Here is a 19,312-nt window from a genome sequence, read left to right as displayed (position 1 = left end):
ATTCGCTTTATCGCGTGAAGAAACAGTTCTGAGATTGTGGCATTTCTAGGAATTTGTGTGACTGTACCTGATATGGAAAAGCTCAGTATCTGACCTTTGCAGCGTGAAGAATTGCGGTTTGTCTGCTACTGCTTTGATGCCTCTTGAGCAGAATGTACACTTTGGTCTCTTAAGAATGACATAAGTTTTTTTTTTTGTTTTTTTTTGTAACTTCCAGAAACTTGTTCACATCATTCAAAACTAAGATTGCTTTGATCTTTTAAACGTGTTACAGCATGGATAAAGAATAGAGCTTTATCTTGTGGTCTTGTACATCTCTGGCACATTACTGAATAGGCTCTCAGATCTGAAGCTGAAGAATGGCAGTACTGTAAATTGCATCCTTCAGTATTTCTGTGCATAAAATTTGTGCAGTAATGGATTATAAAGTTCAAGAAAACACACTCCAGGTCTAGAACACAGCTAAAGTGATGGGTTGTTAACGTCTTTATAGGTAAGTGCTATTGTAGGCCAGACTTGAACTTGGTGTTATTGGCACCTTAAATTGTTTCTACCTACCGTACATAAAACTGTATGAAGATAGATTTAAGATACATTAAATGCAAGATAGTTTGTTCTTTTACCAGAAATGCTTGTTTTTAGTCAAGATGGAAAAATTTTTGATTCTTAAATTAACATTCTTTCTTTGCCTTAAGGATCACTCAGGTACCCTGAAGAATAGTCTTCTCCAGGTGGATCAGAACTGTGTTCGTAACTCTTACGATGTCTTCTCTTTGCTTAGGTAAGGTTTTTGAGAATATTCTGCGTAGCTATTGTAAATTCTGTAGTGTGCGTGGAAGGACCCTTTCCAGATATTAAAAAAACTTCCGGACTATCATGTGCAAAGGAGATATCTAGTCGTGCTGATTTACCACTGGTAGCAAGGAGATGGGCCTTGATGTGTGTACTTTCCTTGGTGGTCTCTAGGCTTCTGCTGTATGGATGCTTGAGTGCTCTGAACTAGAGCTGGCTGTGGAGCGAGACCACGGACTTGCCTCGTGAATGTTGAAATCATGGAGCTTCTTTGTTGGAGATCTTATGTGGAAAGCCCCTACTCTCTTTTCCTCAACAAAATTAAAATGTATTTAAATAAATTAGAACAATGATAAGTTTTGGCAAGTTGCTTTTTTTAACTTGGTAGAATGATCCCATAGCTGGAACAAAACAGCTGCACACCTAAGTGTGTGTGTGTGTGTGGTGTTGCGGTTTTTTTTAACGTTGAACCACTGAATTGAATTTACCTTTTGCATAATTCTCCCTTGTAATACAGAAAAGAGGCACTGCATAGTCAGGACCCCAGTTACTCCAACACATGTATGGCATAAGAAAGGTATGGTAACTGCGTTTTTGGGTGATTACTTAGGTGTCTCTGGTGGTGAAAAACATGAAATGCTAGTATGAAGGTAAACAAGAAGACCTTTTTCAGATCTGCTTTAATTATAATAGTTCAAGAATGTTAGCTGTGGGGAAATATAATAGAGGTTTTGAACACTGTTGGTAGGTTGGTTTTGAGGAATTTGTATTTAAAAGGCAGTTTACAAGACAAGATAACTTCAGTTCTGCAGTAATAGCAATAGATGTGCTACAAAGGAAACCCTCAGAAAGGAAATGTTTAATATGCTTTCAAAAGTATTTGGAAAAATGCATTTGGTTTTTTATCTGTTGTAAAAGTTGAATCCATTTGATAATGTTAACAGTAGGTGTCACTGTTGCCTGCATAAAGCATTAGCTTTCTATTCTAAAGTGAAGAAAGTGGTAGGAAAAGTTAACTCTAGGTTGCTTATTCAGAAGTCTTTATTTTATAAGCTCTCTTAAAATTTAAATGTGCTGTTTCTTGATTCTGTAAAATGTATTTAAACTAAAGGCTGCTTTTGAAATGTCTGTCTTCTGTACTTTTAGCGGAAAACAACCAGGGGGCGTGTTAATGAAGTTCTGATTACGTTCTGGCACAGTCTATTAGAAGAGAACTCTTATGCTACCTAACATTAAGTTTTTGTTAAATAGAAGAAAATGTGTGCCCGTCATCCTGCTTGCTTTGCTCACGCATTTTTTTTTCACATTTCCTTTGCACTTCTTTGTAGTATGAAGCATGCTCCAGAAAAAACTCTCGCTATTATACCAGGTGGTCATGGACTTGACCAACTGGAGCCCTGTCTAACCCTGTCTAATCTGAACTGTGGTCCTTCTTCTGAAAGTGTCTGACTGTCTATCACAAAGCTGACAAGAAATGAAGATGTCAGCTTTGATAAAACTCCTCTTGCTGGATGCTCACCAGTGCTGTTTTGAAACCTGATTACTGGAACCATGCGCTTTGCTCAGTCTTGGGAAGGTGAGAGTCCAGGCACTGTCTCTTACAGTTTCTAGGCATGCTGTTGGGTGTAGCTCCTGTTTAGCCCTGCCTCTGAGCTAAGACTTCCTCTGTTTTTGCTTTGTCCTAAAAGGAACAGTTTTTCCAGACCTCAGCACCAGGAATGCTGCTGATTATATTTCAGTGGAGTCTACATACCCTATCAAGCAGTGTATATTGCATTGTCTAGTTCCAGCAAAAGTTAGAAGTTATAATTTGTGACCATACCTAGGTGCTATTTTTGCCTGTTTCCTTCCTAGCTAGGAAAGTTCTTTGGGAACTGAGGCAAAGTCCGCTGTGTAGTCCAGAATCCTTTCTATTATCTCTCACATTAACTCTGCTTTTTTACAGGTACACTTTCTCTACTGCTGCTTACCTTTTGATATCTAGCTCAAAAGACTGGTGATAGCGTTTGTTTCTTTTAAAATAATCTCTAGTCTCTTCTTGTCAGGTTTCCTTTTTCTCCTACCAAGCAGTCTGGTTTGCCACCTCCTCCAGGTGTTCAGGCTTGAGTAACTAGCCCGTGGATTCTTTCCAAAGATAGTTTTTGTGAGAGCATATTCCACTTAGAACCAGAAGAGAGAGATGGGCATACTTTGAGTGGTGATTCATTTGACAGGACGTGTACTTTGGGAGGAAATGGATTGATGTCTGCCTGCTTCTGTCCATTGGCTATAAAGAGAATAGGGAGGTGTCTACACCGTAAAGGTTTGCATCTGGTCACATAAATCCCGCATTTTGAAGACTTTCTCATGATATGATTTTTGTCTAGTAAAAATTCACGAGCTGCACATGTCACTTCCTAATGTTTCCATGAGACATGAATATGAAGAACAGCTTGTACTGGCTTTGTTTAAACTTCTCAAAAAAGGAAGCAATTCCTGGTGATGGTGGTATCTGCATCCCAGTTATTCTGATGGTACCGTGCTGCCAGGTGTGGCATTAGCTACTGTGATCAGCTGTAGAGTGTGAAAATCAATTGAGAGTGCAGATTCTAGCTCAACCCTTAACTCTTGAAAAACTGCAAAATGAGAACTTCTCTACTATCAAAACTGCTTTTTGGGGAAGAAATTATTTCTTTTTTTTTTTCGTACTTCTTAGAAGTGAATAGCTAAAACTTACAAAGCTTGTGAATAGGCCTTAATGAAAAGCACGTGCTTGGCTCAAATTATGTTGATTAAAAAAATTAATTAGGCATGCTAGAGTGTGTGAACAGTAGAAAATTTTTTGAGTGTTGGATTAAAATAGTGCCTGTGTGCTCAGATGCTTAATTACATGGATTTACAAGTTAATTAAGCAGGAGGAAAAGTTTAAGTACCCAGACAGCTTAGCTTTACACAAGGAAGTTCTCAGCACCTCTGCAGCTCATGAACCTTCTTGTTTTGGGGCAGGGACAAGATCCTCAGGCAAACATAGTGCTGCTAATAAGTTGTTCATGCCATATGGAAATGACGAATGTTCTTCCAGCCATTTGTTTTAAAAAGGCTAACTAACAAAAATTAACCACCCCAACTGGAAAGCTAAAATTTTGAGGTTTTTGTCCCTTGGCCATATTGTCACATTTCCTGAAAAGAGGTCACTTAAAGGCTTTCTAAATATTATGTAGCTGGTGGTAATAGGTTATACAGTAACACGTTTCACCTTTCACATAACACTCAGGATGGGCCAAATTCATCTGAGGTCATGTTCTGGACATGTCTCCATAATCAAGCTCTCAGCACGTTTGCAGCACTAATGGGAATAGCTTTATATTTAGTATTCTCTTAGTTTTGTATCCTTTCTTTTCTTTAAACTTTGAAAAACAGACCTTTCAGTATTAAGTGGTGTTGGGAAGATGGGATATGCTGACAATCACTAAAGAAAGGGCTTAAAATCCTGTAAGTTAAAATTTTATTTCAGTTCCTAAATACAAAAAGTAGTATCTTGTATTCTACAACAGCTTTTCATGGTATTGTGACACTTAGAGGAATTGGCCTGCTAATAGCTTTTGTGCCTTTAAGTATGTGAATGCCTGAAATCCTCCCAGATTCTGCCTGGAGACAAGAAGTGCTCTAACAACTAGTGAAACCTGGCCCTTTGAAATTTTGCTTCCTGTATTTTTATCTCTCCAGTCAAAACAGCTTTCGCTATGGCTTAACCATTCCTTAAGCAGATGGGATGGCAAGTTTGTGCTATTTAGCCAGCCAGTTAGTGCAGATTGAAAACATTTTTGATTGTATTTTTGTTTAAAAAAAATATTGTTTTTTAACAACAACAACAAAATCTGATACTGGTACAGTTTGAGTGCTGGAGATGAGTAAAAGACCCGGTCCAGGCAACTGCTGTAATATTGCTAATATCTAATCTGGCTGAAGTTGATTTAAATAATACTTTTAGGTGTTAAAGGGCTTCCTCTGCTACTGCCACATGTACATCTGATCTAGTGGATTAAATCTGGAAAACTAGAGCAACTCCAGAGACCACACAGACTGTGCCTTCATTAAAAACAAAATGTTCTCGCAGTTCTGGTGATAAGCAAATAAATCTGGCTGCAGTTCCCTGGACAAGTAAACATGACTTTTCGAACCAAATCATAACACTAAGCGAACAGTTTCCCTGTATTTTGCATCACGGCGATGATGGCCCAGGTTCAGTGACTTTAAATGGTCCAAGGTTGCCAGTGACAAGACTGCTCTGAGGAGGATCAGAGCTCAACGTCTGAACTAGCAACTAATTACTACTTTCTAGGTTAGGGGCTCAAAGAAACTTGCAGTGCACTGTTGAGCATTGGGCATGTTGATACATGACAAAAAGAAATAGAATTTCTAGAAATTATCTGAAGTTGCAGTGCCTTAAGTATTCCCGTCTTCTTCAGGTTTCATAATCTGTCATAGGCCAGGGGTATGCTTCAAGTGACAGGCTTTGTTTCAGGATTTGCCATTTGTAATATAACTTAATTTAAAGAAGAGTGCATGTCTTATCACTGAAGTATTATTTAAGAATATAAATGTAGGTAGTGTTTGTCTGCAGTCTGATACTTCGAGAGGTTGGTAAAATCAACTACCTTAAATGACCAGGACTAAAACATGGGGACCCAATATAAAATCAGCTTTTGTTTAGTTCTACCTATCTCAGGAAAGAAGCTTTTTAACAGATATGTTGCTTGTGTGTTTCAGTTCTTCCATCTTTATTAGCAGTCTTATTGAATGAACAGAACTTACACAAGTTGATCTCTAAAACTAGAAATAGAGAAAAATGTAAGCATTTGTATTGTTGAAAAACTCATAGTAGCTCAGAGTAGTTTCTCTGAGACTATAGAATCAGTGGGATTGTACGTGCCAAATGTAGTAACTGCCTTTGGGCAGCTACATTTAACACATGGAAATTATGCTAAACTTGAAGCTGTTTTTCATAAGCTCTCTGGGTGGGGAATGATAGAGTAAGCAAGGTCTTAATGGGCTTAAACTGCTTTGTGCTAAGGTGTATCTTAGGGGTACATTGACCTGTTTACAGCTAAGGAGAAGCACAAGACAAGTCAGTCCTAAACAACGTCAGAGTTTCCTGTGACAGCCAGTAGCTCAGTCAGACTTTGCTATTACGTAGTTGCTATAAGCAGCAATTCCAAACTTTAGGCGTCCAAATGTTTGGTGAGTGAAAAGGAGGGAAAGCAGGAAGAAAACACGCTGTCAGCTGCTCTCTGACTTTTGGGGTTGTACAGCATCTAATAACAAACCCAGAGGTGAGCCACACAAACCTGTACTGTCTTTTCAACTTCCCTGATGTTCCTCTATTTCCATCCTCATCTCCGTGAAAGAAGTGAACCCAATGGAGCTGTGCAGTAAGTAGGATTCAGCTTCTAGCCTCTGCAGTTCTGACTGCATGGAAATAGAGAGTTGCTCTTTGCTACCCTATTCCATTTAGCATGCTGGTAGATGCATAGAGGTAAGGGGAGGTAGGAAAGATTTATTTATTTTTTTAAATATGCACTGACAGTTAAGTCTCTTGTTTCTAGCTTTTTTCTTTGCTCTTCTTTCCTCAGAGAAGGGTCCCAACTCATGGCTGCAACAAAAACCTCTCTAAATGTTGTAGTTATGGATGTTCACGCAGTAGGAATGGTGCCATGTCCTGAGAAGATGGTGTGTGCGTGCCAGGAAAAGGTTGTCACTAATAGCCTGATGCTCTTGCAGTGCCTTGTTCTAGCTTTTCCTGTGAGTATCTTAGCAGTCAAATTGCTGGCTCACATTGCAGACTTTCAGACTTTAATGCTGCTGCTGCCATCACCCTCTCTAACAGGACATGTGGAAATACACTGTCTCAAGTGTGGAATGGATAATAGGATTCCTCTGAGTGTGACTTGTGCTCTTACATCAGTAAGTTCCGCTGCTAAAACTTCCCTTTGATAGTGATAAGTGTGGTTGTTTTTCCGTGATGGCCCTGTTGATGTTTCTAACTAGGAAAGATTTCCACCTGGAAGACCTGGCTCTTCATACTGTATAGGCAGGCATCCCCTTGGCTTTGGACATGAAAACCCAGGTGGCCTAAGGCCAGCATAAATAAATATGAACTGTAATTGGACCTCTTGAGTGCCTCTGTATACTCTAATAAGCAGTACTGAAATGGATGAACAGTATAACAAGTGTCATCTCTCTTGGCCTAAAAACCATGTGGGTTGGAATTGCAGGGTGGTGTCTTCGTGGGAAGTAGTGATGGAAATTGAAAACTGGGATCTGAATTTTTTTGGGAGGTTCTTCAGGGATTTTGATCTATGGAATGAGACTTTTGGACAAATCTGTTCCCAGACGTGTTACTTGTGTGGTGCTAAGCTATATGGAAACTGAGGCTAATCAGTCATCAGAAGAGTCAATTTACAAGCCTGACTTTTGCCAAAACATGTAGAAGAGAGCGGCATGGGTCATAGCAAGTTGAAACAGTCCATGAAGCAAGAGAGAGTGGTGGAGTTTTTTTGTATGTTAACTTAACTGCAGGGTTAGTAGTCTTCTACTGCTGCTGCTCTTATCTTCGGCTTTCCTAATATGCCATATGGAATACAGCACCCCTACAGTGGCAGATTTTTAGTGTAAGTGTGATAGGCATGTTGCTAGCTCTTGATCAAATTTGGTTTCAGAGCGCTGTTTAAGAGAGAGATTACACAGAGCTGTGCTGAACTTCAAAAATAGCTTTATTCTGCTTTTTTATTTGTGATGGCAAGTAAAAGACCTTATCAATGAAGAAATGTTCAATTAGATTAAAAGTCATAACCCAGTCCTCCTTTTTCTGGCTTTATTGGAGTTGGTGAAAAACAGAGCATGGCGCTTAGCTAAATAATTTTCTAACAGATACCGGAAAGTGTTTAAGAAGGAGGATTTTTCTGAACAATGGCATTGGGACTCTTCTTTATTTTTGTTATGACTTTGTCCTGGATATGGCCATAAGAATGGTGCTGCTAGTTGCTTCATCTTTCAGCCTGGGCAAAGATTTCAGTGAATGCAGTCATGTCACCAAAACGCTCAGAAATACCTAACCACATCAGGGAAAGTCAATATTGCATTTTGACTGAGAACAAATAAAATGGATTAAAGATCTCACATTGGGGAAAATGCTCTAATATCCTTGATAATTAAAAACAGGGCAGGGTAGGGAATGCACCTATGACTGAGAAGCTGCAGAACACTCCTGTGAGTGTTACAACCACCCCTTTGTCTGGTGGGAGATCTCTCTTCTGTACTTCAGCTGCAGAATTCTTCTTCTCTTGGAAGTACACTTTGATTTGAGTTTGGGGATGGCTTCCAGGAAAAAGTGCAGCAGTATGCAGCTTGAAAAAATGAGTTGCCTGAATATTGACTGGTGTTTCTCCTCTCTTCCCTCCACTGGGTAAGGCTTGTGCTCAAGTGTCACAAACACCTTATCAGTTGTGTGGACTGCGATTGGAAGAACACAATCAACTTCAGCAGCTGTTTCCCTTTTTGGGTGGAGCCTGTAACCCATTCAAGTTGAATTTATGCATCTTCCTTTACAGTTGTGCAGTGAACTCATCTTAGGCTTGCTCACTGTCTCAGTGGTAAGATTTGTTGGCAAGTTACATGTCAGCAAAAGGCTGTTGGCTTCTACTAGTGTCACTGTCCTTTTGGTAGGTGTCATCTTTACATGTTTATGCCCTTTGGAAATTTGATTTGCATGTAATTTACCATTCTACTATATGCAGTGTCTTGAATGTGATTCTGTCTGTTGCCCTGGCAGCAAGGTTTCTGTAATCATAAGCTGATAAGCACCAGTATAAAGAACAAAAAGAAACATCCTTTGGTATTTGCCACAAATACATTTATTCTTAAAAAAAAAAAATCAAGCCATAAATCCATCCCAGTGCTGGAGTCAAATCTATGAATTGCAATAAGAAGACTAGAAACATCTTAGCTTTTGCGCCTTCATTTCTGGAAAAAATTGTGCTTCACATTAAGACTCTCCTCTTCTGTTCATGCCCTGTGTGTATTGAAGGTGATCTATATACTAGCTAGCTACTTTAAATGTTCCTCACACTGAAGGCCAGCATGTTGCCTGCTGCTAGTCTGATAGACATGTTTTTTCCTGGGGCAAATAGCTCAAAGCATCCAGTGTTGCAGTGTCTACATGAACTTGATTATTCAGAAAGTTAATTTGAGTCTTAAATGTGTCAGTCAATTCAAAACTGCTTAAAAGAATGACGGAAAGTATCTGTGCTTCAACAGCACTGTCTTGTTTGAGTTTCTTACAGCACTGGCTCTTGTAGAGGTTTAATGCCATAAATGAATAAGTCAGACTTGGATTTTATTCTCTTCTTACTCCCTACTGTCTTCTCTCGCCCTACATCTGCTTTTGACAAATTGTAGGTATAGGTTTCTGAGGAAATTGGGAAAGGGACTGTATGATTATAAATTAGAAAAATTTTTCTTGTGGGAAAGCAGATGTAGCAAATGATGGTTTAAGGGGCTATGTAAAAAATATGTTATAGCTGGCTGGCACTCTCCATAATCTAATTTCTGGACTGATATAAAGTAGCATACGTTCCATTTTTTTTATTTAATAGGAAAGTCTTGGATTATTTTTTTCTTTAATAATAGGTTTGGGTATTTTACTTCCAGGATCCTACATCTCACTTATTGCCAGAAGTGTTCTGTTATATTTTCTAAATCCCTGGTAGTAATTCTCAGTTTAAATTTAGTCTTATTGTAAACTAAGGTTGTTCTGGCAAATACGACCATAGGCATTTATTTCTCTTGTGAGAAGTAGCTGTAGTATGTGACTGCTGTAATTAATTGATGTATTTATGTCTTTAAGTTCTGTACTTGAAAAACCCAGATGTGTCTGATAGAAGCAAATGGATATTTGGAGTGTATGATAGAACTACAAAATCATGTATCAAATGTCTAATAAAGTTGAGACTTTCATTAATGTAAATACAAGCATATGTTAGCTTAATTGGCACAACTGTCACTACACTCCAGCTTTCAGTTTTTTAAAGATTGCAGCCAGGAATAAGCTTGCTATATAAACTAGTAAATCACTAGACTAATTCATGACTGAGAGGGATATCTCAGTTGCAGGATACTGCAGCGTGTCTTAAAGGAAAGTGCTTCAGCTGGACCTTCAAACTTTGCCTCAAACTTACTGCAAGCTGAAAGAGAGCAAATGTGTTGTTACAGCACATTCCCAAGTTGTAAAGTCAAGTTATGCTGGACCACTGCATTGTGCAGCCTTGGGAAGTCAGGAAAACTGCTTGATCTTGCAAACAAGATGAGGATGGTATTGCAAAGAAATCCGGTAATGGTGAGGAAGACCGAAACTTGGCATCTTCTTTTTCCCCCTCCAAGTCAGTACCTAAGTTGAATTGATTGGCAGAAGGTTGTATGTTAGCATTGTTTAAAATCTTACAGCCAAGGTAGAAAGTAGTAGAAAGTAGGGTGGTTTGTTTTTTTTTGGGGGGGGGGGGGGGGGAGAGAACAATTTTATGTCAGACTTGAAAAGCCTTGAAGAAATACCCCAAATAGCCTGTATTTCAGCAACTTGGGAACTAGCAAGTGAAGAAGAGAGATGTTGAAATTTTGCACGCTGGTTCTTCCTAGATCAATTAGGGATGCAGCTTTTGTTGGTCTTAGCTTACAGTACGTAGCTAATGTTTTTGTATCTATCCCACTGCCTTTTAAACTTCCAAAGGAAGGGAGAGTATTTTGTTTCCTCTTAGTCTCCCTCATCTCAGAAAACAGGTGATATGAGAATGGAAGTAGGACAACAGCTTCATGGATCTCCACCTCCAAACTGTAATAGGGTGGCCTTCCCCTGGAAGGAATCTTAATATCTGTTTTGCTTTCCAGTTCTTTCCCAGGCAGCAGCATGCAACTCACCTGATGTTGGACAATTGCACAGCAGCTCTCAGGGCCCCAAGCAACAGCAGTAAATCTGTCACACTTAACGTTTGTATTACTCTGCTGCTGGCTGACAATGGCTGTGAGCTGCTGCAGAGACACCAGAGCAGCCTGCAGACACAGGATGACGACACTGTTGGCTAAGCTATCTCTTTAAAAAGGGTTCAGTTTCTGCTGTAACTGGCTTGGCTTTCCTGACCGCCGAAGGAAATTTGGTAGCAGGCCAGTGGCCTCTTGAAGCCCTGAATTAGCTCTTAAAGTGCTATGGAAGTGCTAATTTTAATAAAAAATAATAAAAAACTCCTCTTGAACAATCTAGGAAGAATCCTGCATTGGCTGATAGCATATAGATTATGCCATCAGTTGGCTCATCGTTGTCAATTACTAAACCAAGCCAGATTGTACTTAAAGCACAAATTGTACTAACTTTAGGCTGTAACGTTGGACTTGCATTCAGACTAGAAATGGAAACAATATGCGGTCAATTAGTGTTGAAGTTTCTCTCCATTCATTATATATAAATTTTAATCCAGATTTATGGCCTCAACTTATTGATTTCCATTCATTGGTGCAATCATAATTGCCTCCACCAAAGTCTGTCTTGTGCATGCAGAAATGATGGACAAAATTTCCATGCTGATGCCCTTATGGCTTAATTTGTATTCCTGTTGTTGGATGACCAAAGATTTCCGTGTGGGTGCAGTGAGGGCTTTTTTGGCTGGCGGAGGGAGATTTCTGTTGATAGTTGCTGCTTTTGTGACATGAAGCCCCTAAAATTTTAATCTTGGAAGGCTTAACTTTGGATGTGGTCATGATCTTACTGTTACCATTTTAAAGTTCTTGGAACAACAGTGAACATACTGGGATTGAGTCAAAAAATATCAGTAAGTTTTCTGTCTTGCAATGTAAATGGCACTATTTGGCATCAAGGCAGCCAAGTTTAACTGTAGGGTTGTTTTTTTTATATTGCAAGAAATGAGTGGATGAAGTTTGGCTTAAAAAGAAAACCATTTCTTATTAAAAACAAACTTGATTGCTGAATTATTTTGTATAGCAGTCTTTATAGGTTAGGAATATACCTTTAGATATAGATTCACCAAATTGAAGTAGTATTTTAATGTATGTACTGTTTGGAGAAGTCAGCCTGAATAGGTGTTTGTTCCTTATACTTGGACATGGGTAGAAGAAGTTGAAGCTATTACAAAATTTGTAGGTTTTTAGCTGAGTATTGATCAAATCACTGTGAGGAACTCGCATGGCAAATGACCCTTCTGACAATTTATCAATTACATAAATACTCTTTTAATGAGTAAAACACCTTTCAGCAGTCAGATTTTGCTACCTAAATAGTGTGATGTGAAAATTTGTAAAACTTCTTTCTCTAACCACCTAACAGACTAAATCAAGAATGTTCTTCCAGTATAAAATCAGATGAAGGGGAAAGGGAAATGTCACTCAGTTATTATTCTTTACTTACAAGTTTTAGCTTTGGGTAAGGCTTTCTTATGTCTGGAAAGAAAATGTTCCAGACTTTTGGAAAGAGGCAGACTGGAAACTGTTGAAGTAGGAAATATAGACCCTGCTGTATGATGTGACAGCAGAGCTCTAAATGATGTTCAGAATGGTCAGCAAACCTTGGCTTTGACCTGTGTAACTATGTTACGTAGCCAACATCCTCAAGATGCATTCAGGAAGGTGGGAGGTATAAATAGTAGTTCCCAGTAGGCAAAAGTGTTTCCAGGAGGTCTCAGTACTCCATTAGGGATGTGAGACCAAGCCTTTGGTGACCCAGCGCTGTTGGCCTCAGCAGTCTTACCCTCAGTAGCAGCCAGCAGAGCCGTGCTGCTTGATATGTGATTTGGGTGGGGTACAGCTACCCCTAAAAAGCTCTTAGGCTGCTTGTGCTATGAGCAGTTCAAGAAGCTCTAAAGAAACCAAAGGAATCACTTAGTATTATTTGAAACAAAAATCTATTACAGAGAGTGTCATTTAGGGAAAGCAGTAGTCTGAAGGAACTAGAAGTATCTGATGACCTATGTGTATTCACTTAGAGTTATAACATGTGGAAGTCCTAACTTGCAATTATCTTGTTTAATATTGCTAGCACTGCTCGTTCCTTGTTGTCCATGTATAATCTCTTCTCCGCATATTTGCTGGACCAGGTGGTTTAGGCACTGTCCTCACACTGATTAACCAGTATGTAACGCGTGCTGTTGAGTTGAGATGGGATGCTGAGGGGAGATGGAGTGAGAAGGAGTAATGCTTTGTGGTTGCTCATACTTGAAGCATGTAGCCTGGTTATCTTGGTCTAGCTGCATACAGACCATTAAAAACTGCTAGGCAAAAACTTTAAATAGTAATGCCTCAATTGCTTATAAATCTGCAAAAGATTAGGGAATGTAAAAGGAAGGAGCTGAATAGCCTCTTCTCTGTGCTCTAGTGCTTTGGTTTTTGGTGCACAGCAAATTTGTAGCCTTGCTTTAGTAAAATTAAGCATTTCTATGAAGAAGCAGAAGTTTTTAATTTTGGCAAAGTGGAGGTGGTCGTTAAAGCATGCGTTGAAGCAGGCTTGGTCTTTTCATTATGTTTGCCTGGCAAAGCACTGATGTCATACAGTAGGTTATCTGACCGCTTTTGCTGTTCTGACAAGACCTTAGTTGAGCTAAGTGTTTACCCCAGCAGCAAGGCTGTCTGAAGAATATCCTTACGAAAGGAGAAGTCATTAATAATGAAACTTTTGATGGGAAAAGTAAGCCTGGGTTTGCATGCCTTGAAAGATGCAGTCTATGTCTGCAGACCAACTCTAATTTTTCCTAATAAATATGTTAATTTCCACTCCATGTTAATTCTAAGAAAGATATTAATGCCTCTTAGACCTGTTTTTGCTATTCCTTTCCTCTGCCTGATTTTTTTCAATAAATATGGCTAATAATCAGTTTTCCCTCTTCACCCTAAAGCCAGGGCTAATGATCAGAAACATGTAATCATTATCCTTTTCACGCTTCAAATGTGTTTCAATTAAGAAAACCATGTTTTTGTTACAGAAGGGCCCATAGCATATTTGGGGATACTGAAGGGTGTTTCATGCTCGTGGCCTTGGTAGCTGTGTGTTATCTATAGGATACTTGCACTTTTTTTAAAGCTGGCCTACGTTAACAATGCTCACGGTAACTGTTGTGTGTATCCTTGTCTTGACATTAACTTTGTTATAACTTGATAATTGTTACATGAGATCCCTATAATTACCTCTTACCTAGAGTGTTGCCTTGTTGACATCTGACTGAATTTAACAAATGAAAAGGACGTCTGGCACTTGATCGAAATTAGAAACTTGCTGGTTTGCTTTGGATACTCATTTCTAAACTCTGCAGGTTGATTCCTCTTTGAATGTTTCATTTCAAAATAGAAGCTGACAATCTGAATTCATATTACTGCTGCTGATTTTGAGGCGGCTGGCGCATTCATCATTAGGACACGTGTGGGGAACCTTTTGTACAGCTGTAACTTCTCTTCTGCTTACAGGCTTCACAGAGCCCAGTGTGCAATTAAACAGACTCAGGTAACTGTTCAGAAAATAGGAAGGGAGATTGAAGAAAAGCTGAGATGTACATCTACAAGCAATGAACTGGTAAGTTTGATTATTTAAAACCATATTCTACAGGCTTGCTGAAGCATCTGGCTGATGTCTTCACCATGAGCTTGGTTTTTTAACACTTGAACTTGAAATCTTTATTTAAACCTGTCATTTCAAATGGAAACTCATCTGAGAAGTGTAACGTAATGGATTTTAGATTTGTGTATGTTACTTAGATGGGTTGATAGATTGCTTATCCTATTTTTACCTTTATTTTGTATAACTGCTTTTAAAATGTAAAAGTGTAAACATTGCACAGTGCATGAAAGAGGTTTATCAGGAAAAACAAACTTTTGATGATTTAGATACATCTTGACAGCAACCTATGATGGATTTAGAGTGAGGTGAGTCTACTGGCTGTATCTTCTTGCACCCTGCTCCCTTTGGGTGAATAGAATTCATGCAAAAGCTGTCACTCAAGTGACACGTTCATTTTAAGCAGCAATTATGTTAGATCTTGCAATAGCTTTTGACAGTTTGTTTTGCCTGTCCTCTTCCCCTCTCCAAAAAAGTGTACTGGCAGTAGTTTCTACTTTCCACCCAGAAAGACTGAGCTTCGTTCAAAGCAGTGAGTTGCCAGAACAAGAGTGGCTCATGGTGATTTCACTATATTGGTTCTCACTGGCATGTGTCTGGTGCCTTGCATAGGAAGGAGGAAACTTGTGATGTGAAATTACTTTATTGCTGTAAGGTAGATTCTGGGTTGAGAGTACTCAGATAATTTCCAAAAGTGTCAAACTGGTTTAAGGGTTTGACAAAATAGGAAAACGGGAGTGTGTTTACCCACTCTAATTACAGGGTTGCATTGTAGACAAAAAAATGAAGTACTTGACTCCCTTAAGGGGCAGTATAACACCTCCTGTGAGTGACTCTAACCCAGAGCTTCTTTGCCTTCTGCTGGTATCTTGGCTGTTAGGAGGTTTTTAACCATCCTTTTTTCAGTTATGGATATCCTTGTCCCTGTATGCAAAGGCTTTTCCTTTATAGATATGTGTGAGCAAAACTATATGAAGAACACTAAAACCAAAAATGTCAATGATTGTACATGTGATGCAATTTCATAGCAACCATGGTCTATGGTATAAGGAAATAATTACCTATTTTTCTTTTCCTTTTTTTAACAGTGGAAACTGTTGTTGGGCTTCCATTCCCCTTTATAAGTGTGTGAACTATATATAGTTTCCTTCCTTAATATTGAGTCATGTTTCCTGCTGCAGTCTTGAACCAGAAGGCTCAGCATACATGTGTAATTGAAGGAAATATGAAGTGGAAAGAAGAGTTCAGCAAGAGCTGACTTTTTTTCAGGCAGCTAGTGTTGAAGTAACATTATCTCCATTAACTACTTGAAAAAGTGAAAGCTGGCAGAGTTACACAAAGCGACATTGTCTGGCAGTACTTACACAAGACTTGCTCACAAGTATGTCTGACTGCCCCTTCAGGCTTTGAGCTCTATCAGGGCTATGATTGGACTGAAGAGATGTAACTTCTCTTTTCCATTTTGAATCTGTCTTCAGTTATTCTCAATAAGTATCTATTAAACATGGTAGTTATTTCTGCCTTAAAAGAAAGCAAAAAACCCACTTATAATAGAAAATTCTGCTTTGCTATGCATATAGCAGCACAATTTCTTAGTGGAGACAGTGGATCAAAGAAAAAAACATTCTTTTTAAACACAGGAATAGATGTAGAGTAGGTACAGGACAAATCCTGAAACTTTTAAAGAAGAGATCCTTCAGATATAATTGTGCGGAATGACATAATCTGCTCCCTGCTGTGTCTTCTTTGCTTTTGTATCCTTTTTTTTTTTTCTCATCACCCTGAAGCTGGGAATTAGATCTCATAGTGCAGCTCAGACATCTCCAACCTTTTCCCAGCTCCTTATCTCAATTTAGTGTAGACTCCTCATTGCTCATCTTCCCTCTTGTTGCTGAACCCTTTGCCAGGCAATGAATGCTCGTCATGCTGCTAGCGCTCTGCTATTAGTTTCTCTGTACTTGTCCTGCTGAAGCGTCTTCCCACCTCTCCTTCCTCTCTAAGTTTCTGCCCTGGGCCAGGTTGCGTCACTGAGCACAGGAGAGGAGATGCATCCTATAGCAGGAACAAGCACTGTGGGACACAGCTGAGGTTCTCTCCTTCCAAAGCAGCAAAATGTTTAGGGTCTTTGGTAATCTATTGCCCGTGGTAATCTGTGAACTCAGCTTTTAGTCTGGCAGACACTAGTCTTGTCCTATTTTTTCCTTCCCTCCTATTAGCCCTTTTATGGAACTGCTTGTATGCAGAAAAACTTTTTTTTTTAATCTGTTTTTCTTCCAATAGAAAAAAGAGAGTGAATGTTTACAGTTGAAGATCCTGGTGCTACGTAATGAACTGGAGAGGCAGAAGAAGGCCCTTGGTCAAGAAGTAGCATTGTTGCATAAGGAAAAAAGTACTTTGCATGACAGAGGTGAGTGTAGAAATGTTACTGCTTCTACTGCAGATACTCATAATCAGCTGATCAGAGGAGTCTTAGCCCAGCTTATGATCATGGTGATGAAAATTAAGGCGCTGGGTTTTGTTTGGGTTTTTTTGTTGTTTTTTTTTTTTGTCTGGCTCTAATGTGCTTGTGTTTTTTTTTATCTGAAGTTTGCAGCTATATATAATTTCTTCACCATCTGTGTTATACTGAATTCTATACAGCAGTTTCTAGTATCCTGTCTCTAAATAACTTCTTACTATGGCACCTCTCTAAAGCAATCTTAAATCTGTGCTTAATTAAAATTCTATGAGAAAATCAGAAGAGCTGCACTGTAATACGGTAAACAGTGGCTTGATGCAGGCACACCATAATGTCATGAGGGATGTTATTGTACCTGTGATTAGGATCCCATTTTAAGCGTTAGAAGACAAAAATCCCTCTTAATAGCTTATTATGTAAGTGAAAGGAGAAATGCTCAGTCTTCTTGGTATTTTCTTTTACTGGGAAAGTGTCCCATAGTAAAATGCTATATCACTGTCTCTTTGGAGTTCACCAGAGACCAAGCTACACGGACATTTGATCTTGTTGCAGGATTCTTTATTTAATACTTAGTTGAGTCTAAAATAATTAGTGACTACTAAAAATAAGGTTTTTGCCACTTACTTAATTCTGACTATGTAAGTATTGAGATGCCTTAACTGAATTACTCCACTACTGTGGACATGAGGGTAACAGCTGTTAAAGGAGAATGAGGTTTCGTTGGTTGTATTTGGCTGGTAAATGGTGTATAGTGCATGAAGGCAGCATAACATGGAAAATGGGCATCTAAGAGTAAATGAAGGATTATTGCCAACATTTGTGTCAGTATCTACTTTTAAAACTTCAGGTAACTGAGAAAATACTTGCTACTAATTTTTTTTTTTCCCCCTGATTCCTCATGTTTAGAAAATGCATTTGAGACTGAATACCAGAAACTTCAAGAGCATAACGAATCCCTGCATGAATTAAGAAAGGAATGCACTGCTAAGAGGTAAAAGGACCTATGCTTCTTCTGCAATTGGAAAGGAAATACAGGCTTGAGAGTAGGTCATTTGAAGTGGGACTCCTGGCACCAAATTTATCCTAATGTCACCCCAAAACTTCTGTTAAGACGTCTCTGCTACAATTTCTAGATATCTAAAGTGATAATTAACAGTGACAAGTCTAGAAGAGAAGAAAACAGATGCATGGTTGCATGTGTAGACTATGATAGGACTTTTAGGTCTGTTTTAGCGTTACATGGCTTTGTAATACTTAGTTGTCGTAGTCAAAATACACCTATAATATGAGGTACAACTGAAAATGAAAAGTCAGCTTTGTCTTCTGTGGTTGGGTTTTTTTTTGTGGAATTAGCTAGCTTTCTTGGAGAAGGGAGGTGATACTTGGGAAGATGCAGGGGATATGAGGGTTTGATACCTTTACTTAAAGCTTTTGAAGAAACTAATGGTTTTGGGATCTCTTTTCCTAAAGAGAACTGTTTTTGAAGACAAATGCCCAGCAGACTATTCGATGCAAGCAATTGCTATCGGAGCTATCCTATATCTACCCTATTGATCTGGTATGTTTTTAATGTTCTAAAAATCTGCTTGATGTGAAATAAACTTCCTATTTGTTACACTGTGAGCAAGTATCAGTATCATGTTTTATTCGTGATGGAACTTGCTCGTCACTCATGCTGTTTTTTCCAGCTTTTTCTTGGGTTTGGTCCTGAGATTGCAAACCTCACAGGGAGAGGACTTATGCCAGCATCTCTCAAGTAGTCTCTGCTATAAAAGGAGAATATCTGTAGCTGTAAACAAAATGGAAAGTATCCATTATATTACAATTATATGAACTAACCCCGACAGTAGGCTAGCTGAACTTTAACAGAGTACAGATGAACAGATGTCAAAATATTGAGCTCCAATGCCTTTTATATAATGAATTGATTAAGACGAAGCTCTTCCTTCTTTAAATAAGTTGCATTTATTTCTGAATTATATGAAATGTGGACTAAAACACTATGTCAGAGTCACTCTGGGTTTCTTTGAATATTTAGGTTTTTCTTTACAAAAATGCTTTGTTGTTGTCACATTTTGTGCAGGTTTCTGTTTTCTGGATGTTATTGTTTCATTCTCACTTTCCATTGTTGATTTTAAACTTACAGAATGATCAAAAGGATTACTTTGTTTGTGGAGTCAAGCTTCCTAATTCTGAAGACTTTCAAGGTAGCTGGTTATTCTTAATTTAGTTGTTACAGTTGACACTGCTTCTAAACTTCATAAAATTAAGTAAACTGATAGCAATGGCTTGGGATCCAAATTTCTGACTGGAAAGGTCTAGACTAGAAGAAAACTTATTCATTATTTATTCCTACTTCCTAGCTAGTACAAAGGAAGTTACTGTTGGCTCTTAGAAAAGTACCTCGGTATTCTAAGACTCAG

The 19,312-nt window shown here is 38.7% G+C and overlaps 1 protein-coding gene across 2 annotated transcripts in view; it reads left to right on the top strand.

Annotated features, from left to right (window-relative positions):
- Positions 1 to 19,312, top strand: part of UVRAG (UV radiation resistance associated) — a 94,352-nt gene that overhangs the window by 28,228 nt on the left and 46,812 nt on the right. For both annotated transcript variants that reach the window (XM_075050252.1, XM_075050251.1), the window contains exons 6-11: positions 696 to 781; positions 14,284 to 14,389; positions 16,712 to 16,838; positions 17,796 to 17,880; positions 18,360 to 18,447; positions 19,036 to 19,096. In XM_075050252.1, the coding sequence (XP_074906353.1) occupies positions 696 to 781; positions 14,284 to 14,389; positions 16,712 to 16,838; positions 17,796 to 17,880; positions 18,360 to 18,447; positions 19,036 to 19,096 (553 nt within the window). The remainder of the gene's footprint in view (positions 1 to 695; positions 782 to 14,283; positions 14,390 to 16,711; positions 16,839 to 17,795; positions 17,881 to 18,359; positions 18,448 to 19,035; positions 19,097 to 19,312) is intronic.

This window comes from Buteo buteo, chromosome 18 (genome assembly GCF_964188355.1).
Source record: "Buteo buteo chromosome 18, bButBut1.hap1.1, whole genome shotgun sequence".
Lineage (NCBI taxonomy): Eukaryota > Metazoa > Chordata > Aves > Accipitriformes > Accipitridae > Buteo > Buteo buteo.
This window is presented reverse-complemented; position numbering and strand designations above follow the sequence as displayed.